We start from the raw sequence: 27204 nt of genomic DNA, 5'->3' as shown, positions 1-27204 counted from the left end.
CATTCTTTCCCAGCAGAGCTCTCAGGACCCCCCTCCCGCCATCCAGACGAGGGCCCGTTGCTATGGCATCCGCTCTCAACTGAAAGGCCACAGTACCGCCTGTGTCCTGCGGGGGCGCCATCAGATGCAGACGCGGGCAAGATGGCAGGATTCATTCCGTAACACAGATGTAGGCTTTTAATGCCCCACTATTACTGCACATACAGAGTAATAATTTGTGTTGTAAAAACATATTTTATCTAAATATTATAGTTTTTAATGTTATTAGAGCCCTATAACATAAAAAAAGACATTTTTGCAGCACAAACGATTGAAGCAAATTTGTGGAGGGTTTTGACAAGGTTGGGGGCCTGCTTATGAATAATACCGTAAAAACTAGAAAACGTTAACAAAAAAAACTCTAATAGTTACACAAAGAAAGTTTGGGGTATTTTGACAAGGTGGGAGAGGCTGGTTTATTAATAACACGTTAATGCCATAAAACTATACAACGTTAATAATATAAAACTGTAAAACGTGAATAACAATAAAAGTATAAGAGTCGGACAAAAACATTTTGCAGCTCAAACGACTAGAATATGTTTGGGGAAATTTTGACAAGGTGGGTGGGGCTGATTATGAAAAATAACACGTTAATTAATAATAAAAACGTTAACGACATAAAACCGTAAAACGTCAATAACATTAAAAGTATAATATTTAGACAAACGTTTTTTGCAGCACAAAACCTTGGGACATGTTTGGGGAGATATTATCAAGGTGGGAGGGACTGTTGTAATAATAACACGTTTATTACACGGTAATAAGGTTAAACTATAAAACGTTAACATAAAAACTATTATAGTTACACTAAGAAATGTTGCAGCACAAACATAGCACAAATAAATAGGACGAGTTTGGGGTGTTTTTGACAAGGTGGGTGAGGTTGATAATAATATGTTAATTACACGTTAACATAAGACTATATAATGTTAATAATATAAAACTGTAAAATGTTAACAATAAAAGTATAACAGTCAGACAAAAACATTTTTCAGCACAAATGACTGGAATAAGTTTGGGGAGATTTTGACAAGGTGGGAGGAGTTTCTTATAATAATAACACTTTAATTGATAATAAAAACGTTAATAACAAACCTGTAAAACGTTAATAACAACAAAATTATAATAAACAAAAGTTTTTTTTGCAGCACAAACGATTGGGACACGTTTGGGGAGATTTTATCAAGATGGGAGGGGCTGTTATGAATAATAACAGGTTAATAACACGCTAATGTAAAACTATAAAACGTTAATGATACAAAAACTGTAAAACATTAATAACAATTAAAGTATAATAGTCAGACAAAAACATTTGCAGCACAAACGAATGGAATAAGTTTAGGGAGATTTTGACAAGGTGGGAGAGGCTGTTATGAATAACAATGCATTAATTACACGGAAATAATTTAAAACTATAAATCGTTAATGATATGAAAACTGTGAAAAGTTATTAAGCATAAAAGTATAACAGACAAAAGCTTTTTTGCAGCGCAAACGATTGGGACAAGTTTAGGAAGATTTTGACAAGGTGGGAGGGGCTGTTATGACTAATAACACCTTAATTACATGTTAACATAAAACGTCAATGAAATAAAAACTATAAAACATTAATAACAAATGTAAGACACAAGGTTTTTTGCAGCGCAAACGATTGGGACAAGTTTGGGAAAGATTTATCAAGGTGGTAGGGGCTGTTACGAATAATAACGCATTATTTACATGGTAATAATGTTAAACTATAAAACGTTAATGAAATAAAAGCGGTGAAACGTTAATAACAATAAAAGTATAATAGACAAATGTTTTTTGCAACACAAACGATTGAGACAAGTTTGGGGAGATTTTATCAAGGTGGGAGGGGCTGTTATGAATAATAACACATTAATTACATGTTGGTAACAAAACGTTGATATAAAAAGTATAAAATGTTAACTGTCAAACAATAATAGACAATATTGTTTGGAGCCTAAACGTAGCACAAAGTTGTGGGAGATTTTCACAATGTGAGAGGGGCTAGTTAAGAATAACACGTTCATTGCATGTTAACAACAAAAAACTATAAAACATTAACATAAAAACTATAAAACGTTGATGACATTAAAAATATAATAGACAAAAATTGTTGGCAGCCCAAACAAATGGGACACGTTTTGGGAAGTTTTGACAGGGTGGGAGGGGCTGTTATAAAAAGTAACATGTTACTAGCATAAAAACACTAGAACGTCACTACAATCAGAAAAATGTATCATCAAATAGATTTTAAAAACTTAACGGCACAAATGACATTTTTTACAGCACAAATGTAGCACAAACGAACGGCAGTGTTGTTAAAATATCCACCATGGTGAGGGGTCACACTGGGGGTCTAATAATAACATGGCAAACGGGACACGTAAACATCTTTTTTTACTAACACCATCACACTTACAAAGCCTCTCCATGTGAAGGCAGTTAGATACAGTATGCCTGGCCCAAGGACACAGAGGCAGTGACTGGGATTCGAACCATGAACCCTCAGGTTTCTGGTCGGCCACTCTACAAACTGAGCCTCCATTTACATTTGCCCTCACCATGCCCGCCTGCAGGGGTCAAAGTTCATGGCGGGTAACCTTTACACTGTCAATCAGGTCCTTGCTGAGACATAAAGACTAGAACACCAATGATCAATCGATAAGGTCATGGCTGAGACATAAAGACGAATACACCATCGGTCCATCAAGAAAGTCCTTCCTGAGACATAAAGACAAACACCCCATTGGTCCATTTAGAATGTCCTTGCTGAGACTTAAAGACATATACACCATTGGTCTATTAAGCAGATCTTTGGTGAGGCATAAACACAAATACACCATTGGGCCATCAAGAATGTCCTTGCTGAGACATTAAGACAAGGCCTCCATTGGTCCATCAAGAACGTCCTGGGTGAGACATAAAGACAAATACACCATTGGTCCATCAAAAATGTCATTGGTGAGACATAAAGACATTGGTCCATCAAAAAGGTCCTTGCTGAGACATAAAGTCGAGAACACAAATCATCATTCAATAAGGTCATTGCTGAGACTTAAAGACAAATACACCATTGGTCCATCAAGAATGTCATTGGTGAGACAAAAAGACGAATACACCATTGTTCCATCAAGAATGTCCTTCCTGAGACATAAAGACAAGGACACTATTGGTCCATTAAGAATGTCCTTGCTCAGACATAAAGACAAATACACCATTGTTCCATCAAGAATGTCCTTGCTAAGAGATAAAGACAAATATACCATTGGTCCATCAAGAATATCCCTGCTGAGACATAAAGACAAATACACAATTGGTCTATCTAAAAGGTCCTTGCTGAGACATAAAGACTAGAACAGAAATGATCAGTCAATAAGGTCATTGCTGAGACTTAAAGACAAATACACCATTGGTCCATCAAAAATGTCCTTGCTGAGACATAAAGACAAGGGTGCCATTGTTCCATCAAGAATGTCCTTGCTGAGACAAAGACAAGGACACAATTGGTCCATTAAGAATGTCTTGCTAAGACATAAAGACAAATATACCATTGGTCCATCAAGAATATCCTTGCTGAGACATAAAGACAAATACACCATTGGTCTATCAAAAAGGTCCTTGCTGACGCATAAAGACTAGAACACAAAGGATCAGTCAATAAGGTCATTGCTGAGACTTAACGACAAATACACCATTGGTCCATCAAAAATGTCCTTGCTGAGACATAAAGACAAGGACACAATTGGTCCAATAAGAATGTCCTTGCAGAGACATAAAGACAAAAACACCATTGGTCCTTTCAGAATGTCCTTGCTGAGACATAAAGACAAATACACCATTGGTCAATCAAATTAAACTTTGATAGTGCATTCGGGTGGCAACTATTTCATGAAAGGGCCAAATAATAAAATCAGTTAAGTCTTAATGGAAAAGCTATTTATGTACGTGTGTGTGCGTGCGTGCTAGCCTGGCACCATCCACGTGGCTGTAAATATTTTTTTTATATTCCGGCCAAAATGCCTTGAATGTGCTCTGTGTGTGCAGTAGGGAAAGTTTCAGGTGTTAGTGTTGGCCTCCAACCAGCGGAGGCAGCAGAGCGCCGTCGTCAGGTGATACCACGAGGATGTGCTCCTTTTCTTAAAAGTAGGACATTTTCTCAACGATGGACGCTAACTTTTAACTTTTACAGCCAGCTTTGTCGACCTCAAAAGAAAAGTCACGAATACATGTCACTGTTGCAAAGCATCATGGGAGATTTACTCATCGCTGACTTCAACTTTTTATATAGTGTATGCCACTTAATCTCTTCCACAATAAACGCTTGTCCTATTCGACGGGTGCCAGGTCCACACACATACACACACGCACGCAAACACACACACACACACACACCACACGTAGAGAGAGAGAGAGAGAGGGAGAGAGAAGATGATAGGGTAGAAAGTATAATGAAAGGATGTAAAAATGGATGACAGCCCACATGGCGCGTTTCCTCAACATACACTATAACTACTACCACACACACACACACACACACACACACACACACACACACACACACACACACACAACTAGCTTTTCCATAAAGACTTAACTGCTTTTATTCTTTGGCACTTTTATGAAATGTTGCATTCGGACAGAAACTATTAAAGTTTAAACACACAATACATTGTACTAATGGATGCCCATTATCTATCTATCTATCGATCTATCTAAATAATTTAATTTTTTTTTATAGTATATCAATTTAATAATTTGCTCGACTTTTGTTGGCCTGCAGAATATTGTCAGAAAAAAAACAGAATAAGAAAATGTCAGAAAAATAAGCAAAAAATATGTAATGTAATAAGAATAGCTGAAATGTGGATTTGTCTGGATAAGGCAGGGGTGCAACAAGGGCCACGCACTGAAAAGTCAAATTATGCAGTATTTTTGGTAAAAATAATGCAAAAAATTAGGCATTTTATGTATTTATAGACAACACTTTTTGTCATTTTTGTGTTACTAGTGACAAACTGTAGTTATTATTGTAAAATGTTACTTTTTCCCCATTAAATTATAAATGATAAATGGGTTGTACTTGTATAGCGCTTTTCTACCTTCAAGGTACTCAAAGCGCTTACTATCCACATTCACCCATTCACACACACATTCACACACTGATGGAGGGAGCTGCCATGCAAGGCACTAACCAGCACCCATCAGGAGCAAGGGTGAAGTGTCTTGCTCAGGACACAACGGACGTGACGAGGTTGGTACTAGGTGGGGATTGAACCAGGGACCACTCTCCCACTGCGCCACGCCGTCCCCACATCATGCCCCCCCCCCCCTTTCCATTTTTACAACTCAACTGCAGGCCGCGAAAGGCCACAGCGCCACACTTTGGACAACCTGTAATAACTAATAATAGTATACTTTGTCACTTATAACACAACGCTTGCACTACTATTATAAAATATATATGTGTTTACATTTATGGCGACTTGTCCAGGGCGTACCCTGCCTTCCGGTCAATGAAGCTAGAAAAGGGCTCCATCCAATCACGTGACCTCGACAGAGACAAGCGGTAAAAATGGATGGATATATGTTTATTCATCCATATAAAATCAACCTTTTTTTTTTTTTACTTTGCATGTTTCACAAGACATGAGGAAAATGTCACATGAAAATTTTTCATTAAAGTGAGGCAAACAAGCTCCTTGCCAAACTAGCTTTAAAAAACTCTACTTTTAGTGTGTGTTTAGTAATATCCCAGTAACTTGTACCAATTAAGTTAATTTCGGTGAAAGTCATTTCGGTTTTCCGATCAGCGTTGCTGGGCAATTTTTTTTTTATAAAAAGGTATGCACATGGCAACCTGCTTTAACCGGCATTTCTACAAAGAAACCAGCAGGTTCTCTGACACCTTAAATTGCCTCAATTGTGCTCCAAGTTCGGCCCCGCTGTTCGAGCTCGCTGAGAGATGGACAAGCATCTTGGAAACATCTCCACGCAAACACACACAAACAAACACGCACACGAATATTCACACCATGGACCTACCGCTCGCAGTTTGTGTCTCACGACCGCATTTCCGTGCGGCGGCGGCGGGTCGCTCTTCCTTTGCAGTCTGCTTCTCGGCGACGGTCTGTCGGCTTTGTCCGCCCCCGCGGCGGCTCGCTTCTCGCGGCTGCCTCCACGGTCCTCGCCAGATGAGGCGTCCAAGCTGCTGAAGTTCCACACCAGCAGAGTCTGGATGAGCAGCACGGCCAGCGCGGCAACGACCACCGCAGCCTTGGAGCGACGCGCCAGCCTACGGGAACACGCCGGAGCGCTCATGGCGTCCTCCCTGCGGCCGCTGCACGCCGTCCACGGAGCAGCTGCCGGGGACGGAGGAGGGGGGGCGGGATGTTGGGCAGGATTTTTTGGCAGGGGCGTAAAAAGAGGAGAGAACCGCAGGCGTAAGTCCACACCAGACGGATGACGTCAGCAACACGCTGCGTCTATGTCCCCCACCCCCCGGGGTCTTCTCATTGGATACATTTACAGTGATTGACAGTTGACAGCACCTAAAAGTAGCCCCGCCCACCACACGTGGGGTTAGCGTGAAGGTGTGGATTCTCGCAATGCATTGTGGGCCCTCCCCCCAAGAGCAGTCTAACGTTCGAAACCTTCTTGCGTCATAACTTAGTGAAGTCCCCAACACACCTTATCATTGCAATGCAGCGCCATCTAGTGGACAAACGCGGCCATTACACTCCAAGCAATATGTAAAGGAAAGTTTCCAGTAGTTCTAAACCTTGTTGCAGGTACCGAACCCCACCTGTTTCATATACGCATTCCCCGAACCCTTCTTTAGTGAAAAATATTTTATTTTTTTTCAAATTCAAGCCAAAGTTATATGTGTTCGGTAACACTTTAGTATGGTGAACGTATTCTAAGTAACAAAGACTTAATTTAGAGTTATTTGGTCAGGGTTAGAGGGTCAGGGTAATAATAAGTCCATGCCGAATAAGGCATTAATAAGTACTTAATGACTAGTTAAGAGCCAATATGTTACTAATTTTCATGTTAATAAGCAACTAATTAATGGTGAATATGTTCCCCATACTAAAGTGTTACCATGTTGTTTTACTGGTGCACCGTGCATGAACATCACCTTGTTCAAAGAACAAAAAACCAACACAGTGCATCACAACAAATTACACACCTGCAAATCAGTGTGACTTCTGCTGTTGCTGTATCCGTAATACGCCGATAGGGAATTTTTATTTACACGATGAATTGGGTGTGTCTTGACCTCCGCCGAACCCCCTGAGGCCGACTCACCGAACCCCTAGGGTTCGATCGAACCAAGGTTAAGAACCACTGGTATAACAGTATGGCGGGTCACGTGACGGAGACATGAACAACGTGGAAAACATCGAACTTGAGTTAATCTGAATTTAAAAATGTTCTCAAGTAAGACACCTGGCCACGAAAACTAAGATATTATAAACAAATATGACACTAAAAACCCGTGAAGCAGGTCACGTGCTCCTACACGCACCCGCCCCCATGGAAAAAGAACAAAGCGAGAAACCTCCAGAAATTGGTCAGCATCAACTTGAGACGGTTTTATTTTATAGTCGTACTACACGAAAGTAATGAACCATGGGGTATGTTTCTTTGAAGATGGATCCATCTCTCTGAAGTACAATTAACATAACGTTATGTGGAATAACTTAAGATGCATAACTGTGTTCAAACGGAGGAAAAAAAACCCACAATGGTAGAGTTAACATAATTAAGGCTGTGAATCTTTGTGCACCATACGATTCAAGAAACCGATTCCCAATTCAAAATCAATACTTTTAATAACATCGGATGCCTTATCTATGAGTAACGACATTCCTCCATAAAAAAGACAAACAGCACTGATGAATATTTGTATTACTTAGAAGAAAACTGGTTTTGTTTAATAAAATGCCGTCCAAACATTTACTCAAATAAAATAAGGCAACAATGAAAGTGTCCAACACTTCTCTTTTGCAAAGTAAATGTGTACAGCAGATGTGGACATCTACAACTATATGATTGGCCTGAGAGGCTGGACAGGACAGATAAAAAACAATTATAAATTAAAAATCTAAATGTTTTAAATTGTGAGTCAATCAAAAATAGATTTTTTTGGACACTCCAAATTATTTTTGCTAGCATTGACTTAACATTCAAAACCAACATGTCAACACGTTAGCATACGCTGTTAGCATACACTGTGACCGGACTAATGTCCTCATTTCAAAAAAGAGCAAAAACTAGGCATAAGTTTCACACGTAACGTATTTAAAAATGGAACAAGAAATTGGGGCATTTAGAAAAAAGGCTAGTCAACAGTGTTTGCTTTGTTAGCTGTAACACAAAGCTAGGGTGTTGGTACATTTTAGCATAAACATTGGATCGCTGTTATGTACAAATCCTATTTTACTTGTGCAGCCCTAAGGAGAAAAAGTTCAGACCAGATCTAAGCTCCGAAAGACTCAGGAACGGGAGGTTTAGGTTGCAAGCCGTGTGTCTTCATGTGAAGTCTCACGTAGGCCTTCCGGAAGAAGCTCTTCCCGCAGACCTCGCAGCTGTGCGCCTTCTCGCCCGTGTGCACGGTGCTGTGCTTCTTGAGCCCGGAGCGGTCGGCGAAGCAGCGGCCGCACACGGAGCAGGCGTAGGGCTTCTCTCCTGTGTGCGTGCGCTCGTGGCGGTTCATGTTGTGCAGGCAGTTAAAGGCCTTGTTGCACACGGCGCACGAGAAGGGCTTCTCGCCCGTGTGCACCCTCATGTGCGTCTCCAGGTCTCGGCGGCTGTCGAAGCACTTTCCGCACTCGTGGCACACCTTGCCGTTCCGGTGGGTCTTCAGGTGGACCATCAGGTCGCTCTGGCACTCCATGCGTGCGCCGCACACGCCGCAGTCCGTGGTGTGACTGTTGGCGTGGTTCACCAGGGAGATGATGGAGTGGAACATCTTACCACACACCACGCAGATCTCTCGCCGCTTGGGTTTCGGCATGGCCCCCGCGGCGCCCTGGGCGTCGTTCTCTACCGCGTTCTTCTTGTTCTCGTGCATCTGGAGGTGGCGCTTCCGGGCCGAGTAGTCGTTGAACCTCTTGCCACACACGGAGCAGGCGTACGGCTTCTCTCCCGTGTGCGTGCGCATGTGTCGTTTCATGTTCTGTTGGTAGTTGAAGGCCTTGCCGCAATGGCTGCACAGGAAGGGCTTCTCGCCCGTGTGGACGCGGATGTGCACCTCCAGCTCTTTGCAGCTGTCGAAACACTTGCCGCACATGGCGCACTCCTTGCCGTCGCAGTGGGACTTGCGGTGGAGCGTCAAGTCGTCCTGGGAGTCCATGTGAAGGCCGCACACGCCACAGTCGGTGGGGTGACTGTTGCCATGGTTGACCAGGGTGGTGAGGGAGTTGAACATCTTGCCACACACCGCACATATGACCCTGCCCGTCTGCTGACTGGGCGAAGTGGATGTCGTGATCTCCATGGCTTCGCACTCGTGGATCATCATGTGGCGCTTCCTGGTGGAGTGGTCGTTGAAGTGCTGGCCGCACACGTCGCAGGCGTACGGCTTCTCGCCGGTGTGCGTGCGCATGTGCCGCCGCATGTTGTGCTGGCAGTTGAAGGCTTTGTGGCACTCGCCGCACTTGAAGGGCTTCTCGCCCGTGTGCACCCGCATGTGCGTCTCCAGCGCCTTGGTCGTGCCGAAGCCTTTGCCGCAGACGCCGCACACGCTGCCTCTCATGTGCGTCTTGACGTGGACGGTGAAGTCTGCGTCGGACTCGAAGCGCTTGCCGCAGACGCCGCACATGTCTTTGGCGTGAGCCTCGCTGTGATTGGCCAGCGAGATCATGGCGTGAAAGCCCTTGCCGCAGACCTTGCAGCTGATGGCCGACTTTCTTTTCTCGCGGACTTTGAACTGGGATTTTTTGTTTTTCTTCCACTCGTCCCCGCTGTCGTCGCTGGGAACGCTGTCGTCGCCTTTCCACTCCTCTTCGCTGTCGATGGCTGCGGCGCTGAAGGAGGCCTCGTCCCCGCACGCCACCGCCGCCATCTGCTCCTGTGAGCTGCTCTGTTGGGGACTCTTTTCTTTGGTGCTTGGAAATTCAGCGAAAGGTGCCATGACGCCAACTTTGCTGTCGTACTCGGCGCTCGTTGTCATCTCGTTGCCCAGTGGCGCAATCCATTCCTCCTCGGATTGCTCCGCCTCTTCCTGCGGCTGATTGCCGGGTTGGAAGTCTTCATTCCAGACGGAAAGAGCCAGCTCTGGTTGATCTTGAAGACGAAATACAGAAAATTCATAATTATATAATCATGCATGAGGATGTCACAATGACTCTAAATTCCAGACTATAAGCCACAACTATTTTCCTACGCATTGTACCTTGCTGTTGATAAAACGGTATGGAGAGTTTATTGATTTTTCTTCGCTTACACCATAATGTAAATATACCTATGAAGGTTCTCATTCATCCAGGTCGTTCAATCGTTCGCAAGACGTTTCGCTACTCATCCGTGTAGGCTTCATCAGCTCACGCTCTCAGATCTAGTCCAAAAGGTTGGTGCCAAAACTCCAAATATTTATAGCAGAACAAGCAGTAGAAAAGAGATTGATGGATATTTGGGGTTTTGGCACCAACCGTTTGGACTAGATCTGACCAATCTAAATCTATGAGCACGAACTAATAATGCCTGCTCAGACGAGCGGCCAAACGTCTTACAAGACAATCCAAATAACTCAGTTGCCAACGATTGAACGCCCTGAAATCATGCAAACTGGCTGAATAGGTGTTATTGTTTGTGCTATGCCGCCATCTTTCACCCTCTGTAGGTTTTAAAGTGCAGCTTTGCTCTTTTAGACTGAGCTTTCAAACGGAAGTACAAGTGACAGTCTGTCATCTAGCTGTCAACAGCGTTTCTACTTGTATGGATTTTTCATTCACCATTCTCATGCCAATGTTTGTAAGTTTTACAATATAACTAAAACAATTCACCTTTAGTAAACCATCCCAGGTGTGATGTCTGTAGGAGTGTTTTCATGCATTTTTGTACATGCTATTGTAATTTAACCAAGCTAGCGTGGTTTGAATTACCTAATATGCTAACATGTTCACAAATGTCTGTGTTAGTAATATTAACTTACAATGGCAATCTTTTTGTACTGTTTCACTTTCATAAATTCAACCAAAATGTCACAAAGGAGTTATTGAGTCTATTTAGCTAATTGGAGAGCTGGCTTCCGCAGCTCGTGGGTCCATGACGATGACTTGTTTCGCTGTAGTGTTAGAGACACTGTTTGGAAACAATTAAGGTATGTAAATAAGCATTTACAAAGTTTTTCAGTGTAAATAACTCATTTCACAACATATGTGGCTTAAATATGGGAAAAAAAAGTTTTGTTCTAAAATTTTGTGAGCGCGGCCTATATACTGTTGCACTCTAAAGTCATGAAAATATGATACACAGTATAATTCGCAGCAATATAAAGGGGCTGTTTGCAGCTTGCTCAAAGTTACAACACAAGCTAGCTTTTGTTGGTGGTTTAACCGAACAGATTGTCTATTTTGTCACAATTAAAACTTTATAAAAAAGTATGCATAAAAAATAAAATTGAGTTTTTCCAAATGCTCACCCACAGGAGATCTTTGCGTACCAAATGATCAACAAAATGGATGGAATGGCCGCCATGAAGAGATTAAAGAGGTTAGAAAGACCATAAATCAATCCTTGCTTACTTTCTGCATCTGCCTATCCTAAAGGTTTGAACTAAAATAACAGTGGGTCACAATGATCAAACACCAGCACCCTCTAACCATCTACCTATGACTGGGTCAATAAAACAATATCAGTATAGAGCGCCATAGACGAGTAATCCATAAAAAAAAGTTTGATACATATTTATTTTTTTGGCCGGAAGAAAAAAAAAATGTTACATAGCAAGATTGGTTGTATAAACAAAGGCTCATGCTTTCTGGTAAGTGAGCAACGCGGGAAGTGATCATTGATCAGTGGGGGTGAGACATCAACATCACCAGTATCAAGTTTGGTTGGCTGTCTTGTTGTCTGGCATTTGTTTCTTTGCATGGAGTGAGAAGGGAAAGTAATTTATGAAGAAATTGCAAATAAAAGCAGAAGTTACCTTGACAGTATGGCAGTTTTTTGGATTTAATTCTTCTTCTTATTATTATTTTTAAAAAAGGACCATTTCTTTTATTTTTCAACCCTCGTCCATTCCCTATTCGGGTATACGGAAACAACAGGTAGGAACCCAAGAACAGGACTGTATAAATAAAATAATTTACAAAATATAGAAAATAAAATCATAGAATTTTGGTGTAATATTTAAATAATTACTGCAAAACATACATTCCCTTTCATACTTGAATTAGAATAACAGACCAAATTAAATGTTACGGAGATAAATGTTACATGTTACTGGCACTAAACATGCAGAAAATAGTTATTCTCAGGTTTCTCTGTTTACATTTTCACACTTTGCACTACTTTGTTACACTCTAACAAGCATTTCTTACATATTCCTTATTTTTACACCTTAATTTTGAGGGGTTATCGTTAAGTCTTCAATGTGATTTTACCATTTAGTTTACATTGATTGAGTGATTTCCATGCTGGTGTTGACATTTCCTTTCCGCCTTGATAGATAGATAGTACTTTATTGGTTCCTTCAGGACAGTTCCTTCAGGAAAATTAAGATAGATGAGGGGATTATAATCAGGTTACTTTTTAAATAAAAATGTTTATATTTTATTATATTAATCTCCTGATCCTTTTTTCGATAGGTCAAAAAATATCAATAATTACCGATAGACCGATAAAAAAGGCTTATATCGTGATCCAGTTTCCCGCCGTAACTCCCAGCCCTAAATCCACTTCACTGTGACATAAAGCAGCTTTCCTTTTATACCCTGACTAAAGTATTCAACAGATTGAATTAAACTATTCACGTTTGAACATTACACGGGAAACTGAAGAAAAATGAGATAGTCCTAAAAGTAGTCCTAAAAATGGTGCCTGCAAACTAGGGCTGGGCGATATATCAATATACGATATAAACCGCGGGTTTGTCTCTGTGCGATATAGAAAACGACTATATCGTAATATTCGAGTAGACGTTCTCACGCAGTTGTTTTTAGCTGCGGGCATTACACTACAGGCTCTCCTCGCTCTTTCCTGTGTCTCTTTCTTACAGACAAGCAGGCACACATTCTAACATACGTCACATACGTACACGCCTTCGCCATGCAGAGAGGTAGCGGCGTGGCTAACGATAGCTGTGATGCTAGCAGGTTGTTGCGAGAGAAATAAGGTGCGAATCTTGTAACAAATAAAGGAATAATCAATTCCTAAGAAAAACAGCACGGAGCCCATCGTCTGGTGGTGGATCGCCTTCAAGCGGGAAGATGTCGAATAGATAACTTTAATTTGTCGTGTGGGGCACAAGCGTTGCTACCAAAAGTAGCATTACTGCTAATATGTAGCATCATTTGAAAAGTCACCTTCTAATAACTTTAATAAATACAGTTTTGGTAAATTGACTTAGTTGTGATTTCAGGGCTTCCCGGTGACAGAGGGGTTAGTGCGTCTGCCTCACAATACGAAGGTCCTGAGTAGTCAGGGTTCAATCCCGGGCTCGGGATCTTTCTGTGTTGAGTTTGCATGTCCTCCCCGTGAATGCGTGGATTCCCTCCGGGTACCCCGGCTTTCTCCCACTTCCAAAGACATGCAACTGGTGATAGGTTGATTGGCAACACTAATTTGGCCCTAGTGTGTGAATGTGAGTCTGAATGTTGTCTATCTGTGTTGGCCCTGCGATGAGGTGGCGACTTGGCCAGGGTGTACGCCGCCTTCCGCCCGATTGTAGCTGAGATAGGCACCAGTGCCCCCCGCGACCTCAAAGGGAATAAGCAGTAGAACATGGATGGATGGACTTAGTTGTGATTTCCTTCTCTCCATGAAAGTTTAAAAGTAGCATATATTAGTGTAGTATGAACAAGAATGTTTTAATGTAGAAACAGGGTCTGCTCCGTTTTCTGGCCATGCTCCCTCCACCCCAGCGGACTATGGCGTGGAACACCGCAGAGGCCACCACAGTGTATATGTTTCTTTGAGTTTTTATTCATAGCTGTATGTAGAAGTGGCTGGTTGTATCAGCCCCGCTACTTTAATGTCTTTAATGTCCTTTGTGCTCTTTGATGTTTCCCTCTTTTAGCCTCAGTCTGGACCCCCTCTCCAGGGTCCAGTCTTAGACCGATTTTTTATTTTATTTTAATCTTGTTTTTTTTGTCCCATTCCCCCCCTTGTTTACCTGTATCTCATCTTTTTTGGAAGGGGCGCTGGAAGCCGGCAGACCCGTCAGCGATCCTGTTCTGTCTCCCTGTAATGTTTGTCTGATCTTGAATGGGATTGTACCAAAATTTTAATTTTCCTGAAGGAACTCTCCTGAAGGAATAAATAAAGTACTATATAATCTAATATATCTAACATAGAATCACCATACTGCTGTGATTATATGTATCCAGTGTTCATTCAAGGCTAAGGCAAACTACAGAGAAATATATTGTATATCGCGATATGGCCCAAAAATATCGCGGTATTAAAAAAAGGCAATATCGCCCAGCCCTACTGCAAACCAAAATGGCTTACTACCTGTGACTCTTAGTTATGGTCTTTCATGACTTTTGTGCATTTCAATTGTATTGTACATGCAATTTTCAACCGATATTCATAGAGGTCCAAGATTTGCTATGTTCTCCACTATCTTAAAGCCCTCAAAAAGATGATTTCATTACCATATTAATAATTAAGGCCTACTGAAACCCACTACTACCCAACACACAGTCTGATAGTTTATATATCAATGATGAAATATTAACATTGCAACACATGCCAATACGGCCTTTTTAATTCACTAAATTGCAATTTTAAATTACTTGGGAGTTTTTTCTTGAAAACGTCGCGTAATGATGACGTGCACGCTTGACGTCACTGGCTGATAAGAATATGAGCGCTGCGCACACACACAGCTAAAAGTCGTCTGCTTTAACGGCATAATTATACAGTATTTTGGAGATCTGTGTTGCTGAATATTTTTCTATTTGTTCAATTAATATTGGAGATGTCAAAGTAGAAAGATGGAGTTGGGAAGCTTCAGCCTTTAGCCACACAAACACACGGTGATTCCTTGTTTAAAATTCACAGAGGTGAAAATTTACTATGGATCACAGCGGACATGGATCCCACCCGGATGTCAACCAGCAGGTTTCAGTGAGAAAATTGTGGTTAAAAAGTCGCTTCTTCCCGGATATCAGCTGAGCTTGTGCCGCCCATGTGTCAACACCCGTGGACGTACACTTCCGACTATCAGGTACTGTTAAACTCACTAAATAACTAGCAACACAATAGAAAGATAAGGGATTTCCCAGAATTATCCTAGTAAATGTCTCTAAAAACATATGAATCTGTCTCAATACAATCACGTTTTTTTTCTAGTCCGTCGCTATCAATATCCTCAAACACAAATCTTTCATCCTTGCTCAAATTATTGGGAAAATTGTCGTTTTCTCGGTCCGAATAGCACTTTTTGTTGGAGGCTCCCATTAAAATCAATGTGAATATGTGAGGAGCCAACAACATGTGACGTCATCGTCTGCGACTTCCGGTAGAGGCAGGGCTTTTCTGTTAGCACCGAAAGTTGCAAACTTTATCGTGGATGTTTTCTACTAAATCCTTTCAGCAAAAATATGGCAATATCGCGAAATGATCAAGTATGACACATAGAATGGATCTGCTATCCCCGTTTGAATAAGAACATCTCATTTCAGTAGGCCTTTAACAGGAAATATCAAAGAACAACAAAGAAACAATATCAAGGTTTTTTGGGGGGCTAGTTTTTTTTTTTTTAAACGGACATGTATTTCTTTACACAACTTTCGATTTTAGTGTCTTTAATGGATTAATATTAGGTCCGTCCTCCATTGACTGTTCTTATTAACTCAGTGGGCAGCCGACAACCTTTACGAACACATTAATAAGCGCGCAACAATGTTTAGAAATAACTGTGTGGGTGGAATTGAATACTTCAGTCCGTACACTTTAATACGAATACTGTGTACAAATGTACTGGAACACTTAGTAGACATATTTACCCTCTTATTCTAGAGGCTCCGCTACGGTCGCCGTTGTTGGAAGTCGGTCCCTCCCCTTCCGGGACCTACCCAAGATGGCGACTATTGAAGGCGGTAAAGCCCGTCACTGCGCAATCGCTGTCAATATGGCCATCTTGAATGCGACATCCGGGTACTGACAGCGCACTGCAGAGTGCCATAATTCCACATGTAAACACAACCAATACACTTCTTTCTGCCAAGTTATATTTTAAATATTTAGTCATAGATGATATAATGAGTACGGCTCCAAATGATGACTACCGGTACCCTATCCTGACTCAATGTCGCCCCTAGCGGCAGCGTAACAAACGGTTAAAGTTGGCGGGTGTTTGGTGTCGGACGTGGTGTGTAAAAAAAAAAGCAGATAAAAACACACCTGCAGATTTTTTGTCAGGGTCGGTGGGGATTTTGTTGAGCTTCTGCAGTCGGTCAATCTCCCGTTTGGAGCGCACCAGCTCTTCGTGCAGACCAACAATGGTGCCTCTAACCGCCTCAAAGATCTCTTCCGCGGCCGCGCTCAGCCGCTCGTTAACGGTCACTTTGAGACGCTGGAAGCTGGACATGACGCTGGAGGACAATTGGCCGAGTATCGTTGTCGTCAACGAGCTCAAATGGGATTTCTGCAGACGGAAACGCACGCCAGGATCGATTGTTGGGAGCGGAACTAACTTCCTGCTTCTTCTTCTTCTTTGAGTGTAGATTAAAGCAGGGTGCTGTTAAATAAATCCTGCCTCTACAGGGTGCCAGTGAAACTACACCTGATTGATTGGTTGAAACTTTTCTTAGTAGATTGCACAGTACAGTACATATTCCAATTGACCACAAAATGGTAACACCCGAATACGTTTTTCAACTTGTTTAAGTCGGGGTCCATCCATATTCCCTTTGGGGTCGCGGGGGGCGCTAGTGCCTATCTCAGCTACAATCGGGCGGAAGGCCGTGTACACCCTGGACAAGTCGCTACCTCATCGCAGGGCCAACACAGATAGACAGACAACATTCACACTCACATTCATACACTAGGGCAGTGGTTAATTCTTAACCTTGTTGGAGGTACCGAACCCCACCAGTTTCATATGCGCATTCACCGAACTCTCCATCCATCCCATCCATTTTCTACCGCTTATTCCCTTTTGGGGTCGCGGGGGGCGCTGGCGCCTATCTCAGCTACAATCGGGCGGAAGGCCACGTACACCCTGGACAAGTCGCTACCTCATCGCAGGGCCAACACAGATAGACAGACAACATTCACACTCACATTCATACACTAGGACAGTGGTTAATTCTTAACCTTGTTGGAGGTACCGAACCCCACCAGTTTCATATGCGCATTCACCGAACTCTCCTTTTTTTTCAAATTCAAGACAAAGTTAGGTTTTTGGTAACACTTTATTATATGGAAGGTATTCTAAATAACAAATACTTAATTTTGTGTTTTTTGGACTTTTGGGGAACATATTCTAAGTAACAAAGATTAATTTAAAGTTTTTTGGTCAGGGTTCAGGTTAGAGTTACGGTTAATAAGTACTTAATAAAGACTAGTTAAGAGCCAATGTGTTACTAATTTGCATGTTAATAAGCAACTAATTGATGGTGAATATGTGTTCCCCATACTAAAGTGTTACCATGTTTTTTTTACTGGTGTACAAAATGAACCGTGCATGAACATCACCTTGTTCAAACAACAAAACCAACACAGTGCATAAACTCACAACAAATTACACACCTGCAAATCAGTCTGACTTCTGCTGTTGCCGTATCCGTAATAACGGCGATAGGAAGAAGTTTTTATTTACACGATGAGTCGGGTGTGTTTTGACCTCCGCCGAACCCCTGAGCCCGACTCACCGAACCCATAGGGTTCGATCGAACCCAGGTTAAGAACCACTGCACTAGGGCCAAATTAGTGTTGCCAATCAACCTTATCCCCAGGTGGATGTCTTTGGAAGTGGGAGGAAGCCGGAGTACCTGGAGGGAACCCACGCATTCACGGGGAGAACATGCAAACTCCACACAGAAAGATCCCAAGCCCGGGATTGAACCCTGATTACTCAGGACCTTCGTATTGTGAGGCAGACGCAGTGACCCCTCTGCCACCTTGAAGCCCTAAGTCGGGGATCATGTAAATCAATTCATGGTTAAGGTGCTTGCATTTCTTTACGTTGTTCTACTACTGTCTTATAAACCAGAGGTTCTCAAATGGGGGTATGCGTACCCCTTGGGGTACTTGAAGGTATACCAAGGGGTACGTGAGATTTTTTTTAAATATTCTAAAAAATGCAACAATTCAAAAATCCTTTATAAATATATTTATTGAATAATACTTCAACAAAATATGAATGTAAGTTCATAAACTGTGAAAAGAAATGCAACAATACAATATTCAGTGTTGACAGGTGGATTTTTTGTGGACATATTCCATAAATATTGATGTTAAAGAAATCCTTTTTTGTGAAGAAATGCTTAGAATTAAGTTCATGAATCCAGATGGATTGCAGTGGTAGAGTGGCAATGCGCAACCCGAGGGTCCCTGGTTCAATCCCCACCTAGTACCAACCTCGTCACGTCCGTTGTGTCCTTGAGCAAGACACTTCACCCTTGCTCCTGATGGGTGCTGGTTAGCGCTTTGCATGGCAGCTCCCTCCATCAGTGTGTGAATGTATGTGTGAATGGGTAAATGTGGAAGTAGTGTCAAAGCGCTTTGAGTACCTTGAAGGTAGAAAAGCGCTATAAAAGTACAACCAATTTATCATTTATTATTTATTTATTACAATCCCCAAAGAGGGCACTTTAAGTTGATGATTACTTCTATGTGTAGAAATCTTTATTTATAATTGAATCACTTGTTTATTTTTCAATAAGTTTTTAGTTATTTTTATATATTTTTTTCCAAATAGTTCAAGAAAGACCACTACAAATGAGCAATATTTTGCACTGTTATACAATTTAATAAATCCGAAACTGATGATATAGTGCTGTATTTAATTTCTTTATCTTTTTTTTTCAGCCAAAAATGCTTTGCTCTGGGGGTACTTGAATTAAAAAAATGTTCACAGGGGGTACATCACTGAAAAAAGGTTGAGAACCACTGTTATAAACAACTGTAACATAGAAATGTTTGTCAACATTATAATGCTCCAGGCCAATTTTTTTCTACATTAATGTAGATTTATGAAAGTAAGGCCTGATTGGTAGGTTGTGAGTTCAAACCCCGACCGACCGAGTCATACCAATGACTATAAAAAAAAAATGGGTCCCATTGCCTCCCTGCTTGGCACTCAGCATCAAGGGTTGGAATTGGGGGTTAAATCACCATAAATGATTACCGGACGCGGCAAAGCTGCTGCCCACTGCTCCCCTCACCTCCCAGTGGGTTATCAAGGGGATGGGTGAAATGCAGAGGACACATTTCACCACACCTAGTGTGTGTGACAATCATTGGTACTTTAACTTTAACTTAACTTTAACAGATGGATCTATATTACAATCCCCAAAGAGGGCACTTTAAGTTGATGATTACTTCTATGTGTAGAAATCTTTATTTATAATTGAATCAATTATTTATTTTTCAACAAGTTTTTAGTTAACTTTATATCTTTTTTTACAAATAGTTCAAGAAAGACCACTACAAATGAGCAATATTTTGCACTATTACACAATTTGATAATTCAGAAACTGATGACATAGTGCTGTATTTAACTTCTTTATCTCTTTTTTTCAACCAAAAATGCTTTGCTCTGATTAGGGGGTACCGGAATTAAAAAAATATTCACAGGGGGTACATCACTGAAAAAAGGTTGAGAACCACTGTTATAAACAACTGTAACATAGAAATGTTTGTCAACATTATTATGCTCCAGGCAAATTTTTTTATACATAAATGTAAATAAATGAAATTAAGGCCTAAATTTTGTAATTGGCTCAATGGTTTACAATTATCAATCATATTTTGGAGGATGATTAAGAGTACAAAAGCCCTTGAATTGATATCTTTGTTAAAAACATTTAAAGTCATTTAGGTAGCTGTTTTTGTCTTTTTCTTTTTTCATAATTTTTGATTATTATTATTATTAATTATTATTTAATACTCTATCTGTATTTGCTCTTGTTTTCTTTCCTTGATATGTTTCCCTGATGTTGAAAGTGCCCTAACTTTTGTGTGCATTATAAATGTATGTTTGTTGAAAAAAAAATAATAATTAAAAAAAAAAAAATATATATATACATATATACATATATATATATATTACATGGGTGTCAAACTCATTTTAGCTCAGGGGCCGCATGGAGGAATATTTGTGCACACGCAGGCCGGACTATTAACATCATGGCATTAAAACAAAAAAAAGACAACTTCAGATTGTTTTCTTCGTCTTACTTTGGCAAAAAAAAAATAGAACAAACACATTCTGAAAATATTACAATAAAAATATATTAAAAAAAAAAAACGGCAGCGGTAAAGTTTAGATCCTAAAATAAGTCAGTAAATGAATGTTAATAACTGAATACATTTACATATGCATACACATTTGTTTTCTATTGTATTACTTTTTTTTGATTAATTAAGTAACCTTAATGACAACTTTTTACAAGACACTATAAAATGTGAGATATAACAGGATAATGCATACATTCATCATTTGTTTTCAAAACACTTACAAAAAAGTGGGACCCCAAAAATCTACCGTGGGACCCAATTTGTATGACCCCATTTTTATGGCTTGATGGGGTCCCAGGGACCACCATTTTGACAATTTGTAGTGCCACTACTGATGAACTATTGGAGCGTGCAAAACAACAGCAGGCGGATGTGGCCTGTGGGCCGGTTCTGACAGTAATCAAATATCATCAAGGGAGCCATAGATCATTCAAAAGAAAAAAAAATAGCTTATATGTCAGCTTTGTAATATTAGTGTTAACATTTCAACGCGTTCTCATTATTTTGATATATATATATATATATATATATATATATATATATATATATATATATATATATATATATATATATATAGACATGTACATATATAATTACACATTTACATACAAACATACATACGTACATGTATATGTATATATATATATATATATATATATATATATATCAATGTTATATAGCCCTAAATCACTAGTGTCTCAAAGGGCTGCACAAACCACTACGACATCCTCGGTAGGCCCACATAAGGGCAAAGAAAACTCGCACCCATACATATATACGTACATACTGTATACATATATATATACAGTACATACATACATATATATACATACGTATATACATATATAAATATATGCATGTATATATATATTAGGGGTGTAACGGTACACAAACATTTCCGTTCGGTACGTACCTCGGTTTAAAGGTCAAGGTTCGGTTCATTTTCGGTACAGTAAGAAAACAAAACAATATAATTTTTTGGGTTATTCATTTATCAAATTTGCAAAATCTTCCACCAAAAATATTTTTCTAAGTGGAATATTTGATGTGAGGTAATGGGAACCTTAGATAGGTCAATAATTCATAAAAACATTGATTTTGATTCAATATTATGTTTTGAGCAATGACAGTTTGAAAGAAAAAAAAACAGCATTGTTTTATTAGTCAACATTGCAACTTTTTCTAAATTACATGTAACCTTAATTCAGTATTTTTTAAAACATTAAAGCATTAGCTGTGGGCCGCAGATGGCCTCCGGGACACACTTTTGACACCCCTGGTATAGATAATAAGAAATTCAATCTGATAAATCAATAGATAAAAAGCAGAGCCTGGCAACGCATGCGCGTTTATCATAACTCTCTCGCTCTCTGCCCCTTCCTCACGAATGCTGCTGCTGCGCGCACAATGTGTTTCGTTTTTAACCCCTTCTTAACCCTGAACGTACATTGTTAATACACGTGTAACCGAGGGTTTGTATAAGTCGCATATACTGTATAACACTATAAAATAACAAACACGGAGGCTCTAGTTTTACACGAGGGCCATTTTATTTTTCTCTCTTTTCAAAACTTCCCCTCTACCCCAACATGACACAATTTTCGTTCTTTTCGCCTTCAAAATAAGAGCTCAAGGCATCTACTTTATAACAGGAACTTAACATCATAAAGAGGCAAAACCATAAAACTAGGTTACATACCTCCCCTCTTACAAAAAGAAACGTCCTCCTTACAACACAATAACAGGATAAGTGCCAAAAACAACACAAACAGGCAAAACCATAAAAAAAACATATTAACCTGTCCCCCCAAATATACTGAGCACATACAACAACAACAACAACAAAAACAAAAATATATATATGCATGTTTCCCTCACACCACTGCACAGTCCCAATCACACATGCTCCACTATTTCCACATACACCAGAAAGTTCTGACACACCATAGCATCCAGACATACTCTATACATACAGTAAGAAACATGTTAGGTGACCTTGACAATCTCCACTGAAAGTCCAACTGTAGCATTCTCCTGTTCGTGCTGTTCAATTTTCCTTCTATTTCTAAACAGCTAATCAAGAGTGACAAAGTCCTTGAAACAACCTGGTTGTCTAACATTCCTCCCAGAACAGGAAACAGTTTGTAGTGGCTCTCTGGTGCCTGTAATCTGAACAGTCCCTATGTCACCAGGGATCAACGGCTCGTCAGCCCCAGCACCCCTCTCTAGTGACCCCTTGTCCAGCAACGAGGGAGCCTGACTAGGAGAAGCAGGCGGGCCATTTGAAAAACCAGCAACCATCGGTAGCGTATATGGTTTTAGTCTATCATAATGGACGACCTGCCCCGTCCATCAAACTCCAAAGGGTTGACAATATGATAGGTAAGACCAGGTTCCCCTTGAGAGTCCAACACAGACAGGACCCTGTAGGGCCCCTTCCAGTGGGGAGCAAATTTCATCCTGTCCTCTGTCGGATTACGTAGGCATACAAGATTTCCTACTGCATACGGCCGGTGACGCACGGTTCCATCATGGTACAGTTTTTGCTTCTCGTGAGCGTTGGCGCCACGGTGCCTGGCACCAGCGAAAGCATTCTTCAGCCTCTCTGCTAAAGAGGCCACAAAGTCACCATGAGAAAGAGGCAAGTCCTAGCGCACCAGGTGAGACGGCACCAACACATCCACAAGAACACGGGCCTCCCGTCCGTGAAGTAGTTATTACGGACTGTAGTTTGTGCAGGCATGCACAGATGTGTTATAGGCGAAAGCCACCTGTTTCAGATAATCCTCCCACTCACCACCGCAGGCGAGCAATGATTTGGCCAGCTGGTCGACCACAGTGCGGTTAAAGCGTTCAACCATTCCGTCCGATTTTGGTTTATAAGGTGCAGTGCGTGTCTTCTTAATTCCCAGGTGCTGACACAGTCTCTGAACAATCTCAACTTCAAACGGCCGCCCCTGATCACTATGAATCGCTTCAGGAACACCATGCACCATCACAGTCATCGAACAAACACTGTGCTACTGACCGTGCTGTTTGGTCAGAGAGAGCAAAGAGATTCACAAACTTGGTAAAGTAGTGTTCCACTACTAACACGTATCTATTTCCCTTAGAAGTCACTGGCAGTTCAAGAATGTCCGTTGCCACTCTCTCGAGTGGCTGAATTGCATGAACGCTCCTCATCGGTGCCCGATGCTTAGGCACCGGGGCCTTGCGTGTTTGACATGGGATGCACTGTTCACACCACCGCTGAATATCTTTGAACATGAACGGCCAGTAGCAAGTTTCCCTAGCACGTTCCCGGACTCTTTCCACGGAGAAATGTGCCGATGCAGAACCCCCATCTAGATGCTGCAGCACATCAGAGATAAGCAAGGAGGGCATGACAACCTGACACAGAGCATATTCGGTGAGGTGAGAGTTCGCCGTCCTGCAGAGTAATCCATTAACAACAGAGAGGCAGGGATATTCAGTCCATAATTTTCGAACCCACCGGGAACTACCTCTCATCTGCCCCTTAGATGGCCGAGAGCCACTTCTCTCCATCCAGTCCAACACCTGATTAATATCTGGGTCCGCCCGTTGCAGCCCTCTCAGTTCCGTTCCATCCTGTAAAAGTGCATGTTTGAACGACAAGTCCTGCGCCCCACTGTTCTTCTCCACATGCTGCGCCCCAGTATGGAGGTCAAAGGTCGTGGTTTTTGTGTGGGGGTTTGTAGCAGTTGAGTAACCGGTTGGGGAACACTGGGCTCTATATCTGAGCCTATGACATTCACTTGTGTGGTTTTCTCACCTGTGTTAACCACACTAAGCTCAGGGTCTTGAGGACGCAGTGAGAGTGCATCAGCATTAGTATGCCGTTTGCCGTCCTTGTGCTGCATACTCCAGTTGTAAGGGTCCAGTTCCAGTATCCATCTTGCTCTGCGTCCTGTGGGATCCTTGTCAATGGACATGCCACGCAGGCCCAACAGCGGCTTGTGATCAGTTATGATGGTAAAGGCAGCTGATCCTATGTAGTGTCTGAATTGTTGTGTAGCCCAAAACTTTGGCCCACAGCTCTCTGTCGAATGTAGACCAGCGCTTTTCTGGGGAACTGAGTGCTTGGCTGGCGTATGACACCACTCGCTGCAGACCTTTCTTGTCCTGAGCCAACACCGCCCCCACTGCTTCCAAAGAGGTATCTGTTTACACATTAAAAGGGATGTTAAAGTCAGGCATGATGATAACTGGAGCAGATGAAAGCACCCCCTTCAGGTACTCAAAGGCTGTGTCACACTCACTTGTCCATTTAAAAGGTGTGTCTTTGCAGGTGAGGCGGTGTAGAAGGGCTGCACACTGGGAAAAGTTTTTAACAAAGCGTCTGTAGTAAGAGCAAAGCCCCACAAAGGCTCTCACTTCGGTTGGGTTCTGTGGGGTTGGTCAGGTTCTGACTTTGTCCGTGTTTCGAGGGTCGGGCTGTAAGCCGTGGCGAGAAACATGTCCCAGGAACACTACATGATCTCGAGCCAGATGACATTTCTTATGATTCAGCCTGAGGCCAGCTGCATGGATCCTGGAGAAAACTTCACGCAAACTGGTGAGAGGGGCCTCAAAGGTGGGGCTGTATATTAAAACGTCGTCAAGGTACACCATACACACTTGCCATGGGAGCCCTATGAGCACCAGCTCTATCATGCGCTGAAATGTTGCAGGTGAGTTAGTAAGGCCCATCAGCATAGAGCGCCACTGGTAGAGATGCTCTGTGTCAGGTTGTCATGCCCTCCTTGCTTATCTCTGATGTGCTGGAGCATCTAGATGGGGGTTGTGCATCGGCACATTTCTCCGTGGAACGAGTGTGGGAACGTGCTAGGGAAACTTGCTACTGGCCATTAATGTTCAAAGATATTCAGCGGTGGTGTGAAGGCAGTTTTCTCCCTGTCTCCCTCAGCGATATCGACCTGCCAATATCCGTTAGTGAAGTCCAACATACTGAACCACAGGGAGCCCGCCAGCGCATCCAGGGTCTCATCCACCCTGGGGAGCGGATGAGAATCTTTCACGGTTATACTGTTCAGACGACGATAGTCAATGCAGAATCTCCACTCACCATTCTTCTTCTTTACAAGAACAACGCACGTTGCCCATGGGCTGCAGCTTTCCTCCATCAACCCGTCTGCCAACAGGGCAGTCACCTGCCTGTCTATTTCCTCTTTTTTTCCGGGTGAAGTCCGGTAGGCGCGCTGACGCAAAGGAGGATGATCACCGGTCTTGATGTGATGTTTGATAAGGGTGCATCTGTCAGTCCCTCCTTTTGACGGGTTGAATATCCCCTGATGCTTGGCTAGCAGTGCAGCCAGTTGTGCTTTCTGTGGCTGACTAGCAGAAGACTCCTCCAGTGACACAACAGGCACCTCACTGGATGAAATGGCAGAGACGGTCTCGGTTGGACCCTGAGGAAGTGTTACAATCTCTGCCTCATCCATGAAGAAAAACTCCCCAAGGTGCACGCTTTCTCTCAGTATAATGTCCTGATTTGTAGGGTTCAACACACGGGCAGTGGTATTTCCATCCTTTACAGATGTCACCGTGTGAGCTATGACACACTCACTTTTTCCTTTAAGGTTGGGGGATAAGTAACCCACAAAGTCAGGAAGCTGATCAACGGGCCCAGGTGGGGACCCACTCACAGGCACCAGCATCTCGCTGGGGGGGGGGGGGGTCAGTGTCACGACAGTGGCGATGGAAACATTGCAACACTCCGGAATCAGGTCTTTGCCACTCAGGAGTGGAAGTACAGTGTCCCATAGGTGCAGTTGGCGACGGCTATAATCCAGGAGGGCGTGATTTGAGACAAGAAAGTCCAAGCCCAGTAGTGCTGTTTGTCTGGACCCCCTAATAACGTGGAAAACCTGCCGCCGGGAGGTCTTCTCCAGACGCAGAGTAACTGTTATAGTGCCCAGTGTGTCGAGCAACTGTCCATTCATCGCCCGTGCAGCAATAAAATCCGCCGTTAAGGGTCGCTTGTGCAGGGCTGGAACAGACATGTGGAAGTTGTCACTGATAAACAACTCGGTTGGTCCTGAATATGAGGTTCGCTGTTCTGTCTTGTCCGGTGTCATTGCATTACTCATGGAGGGGATAAACATCCCTCCCTTCATAGAGCCCATAGGTTCTGTAGCTGAGGTTTGGGCTGCAACATCAGTTACATCTCTTTTCCCGACTGGTTTGTTGCATCTTCCCTCCTGGGGGAGAGAAAATGCACACCTGGCCGTCTTTGTGTTTCCTCATTAGAGGGGCTCCTAGCAGGTTTAGGACCCCGCCAACTTGGGGAGTTGGCTCGGTTGCAGGGGCCCCAATAGTCCTGTTTCTCCCTCAGCCCTCCTCCTGCGCGCCGCTTTCGCCAGCCACGGTCAGGTGAACGCTCTCTCTGCTCATATCCACGGTCAGGTGAACGGCGTCTCTGTTGACTCCATGGGCGAGACGGACAGCCTTGCTACCCACAAGTACACTGACACTGACTTCCACATACTGAAT

General features: G+C 42.2%; 2 protein-coding genes across 4 annotated transcripts in view; both read right to left on the bottom strand.

Moving 5' to 3' along the window:
- The window catches only part of LOC133556114 (xylosyltransferase 1-like), a 30816-nt gene extending 24323 nt beyond the window's left edge, over positions 1 to 6493 (bottom strand). For both annotated transcript variants that reach the window (XM_061905738.1, XM_061905739.1), the window contains exon 1: positions 6094 to 6493. In XM_061905738.1, coding sequence (XP_061761722.1) covers positions 6094 to 6369 — 276 coding nt within the window. In that variant the 5' untranslated portion in view covers positions 6370 to 6493. The remainder of the gene's footprint in view (positions 1 to 6093) is intronic.
- Positions 6494 to 7867: 1374 nt separating this feature from the next.
- Positions 7868 to 16963, bottom strand: LOC133556113 (gastrula zinc finger protein XlCGF26.1-like). Of its 2 annotated transcripts, none has more exons than XM_061905735.1 (2): positions 16630 to 16963; positions 7868 to 10341 (listed from the first exon to the last, which is right to left on the bottom strand). In XM_061905735.1, the coding sequence occupies exons 1-2, from the start codon at positions 16814 to 16816 to the stop codon at positions 8534 to 8536; spliced, it is 1995 nt and encodes a 664-aa protein (XP_061761719.1). In that variant the 5' UTR covers positions 16817 to 16963; the 3' UTR covers positions 7868 to 8533. The 2 variants fall into 2 exon arrangements, with proteins under 2 accessions (XP_061761719.1, XP_061761721.1); XM_061905737.1 differs by lacking the exon at positions 16630 to 16963 and adding an exon at positions 16233 to 16398.
- Positions 16964 to 27204: the final 10241 nt, after the last annotated feature.

The sequence above is a fragment of the Nerophis ophidion genome, linkage group LG07 (genome assembly GCF_033978795.1).
Source record: "Nerophis ophidion isolate RoL-2023_Sa linkage group LG07, RoL_Noph_v1.0, whole genome shotgun sequence".
Lineage (NCBI taxonomy): Eukaryota > Metazoa > Chordata > Actinopteri > Syngnathiformes > Syngnathidae > Nerophis > Nerophis ophidion.
The sequence above is the reverse complement of the archived record's forward strand: the minus strand, read 5'-3'. Positions and strand labels throughout refer to the sequence as shown.

Coding starts and splice junctions, on each gene's coding strand:
- LOC133556113 (XM_061905735.1), bottom strand. CDS start 16,816: ATGTCCAGCTTCCAGCGTCTCAAAGTGACCGTTAACGAGCGGCTGAGC. Junction 10,342..16,629: donor CCCTGACAAAAAATCTGCAG/GTGTGTTTTTAT, acceptor TTCGTCTTCAAG/ATCAACCAGAGCTGGCTCTT.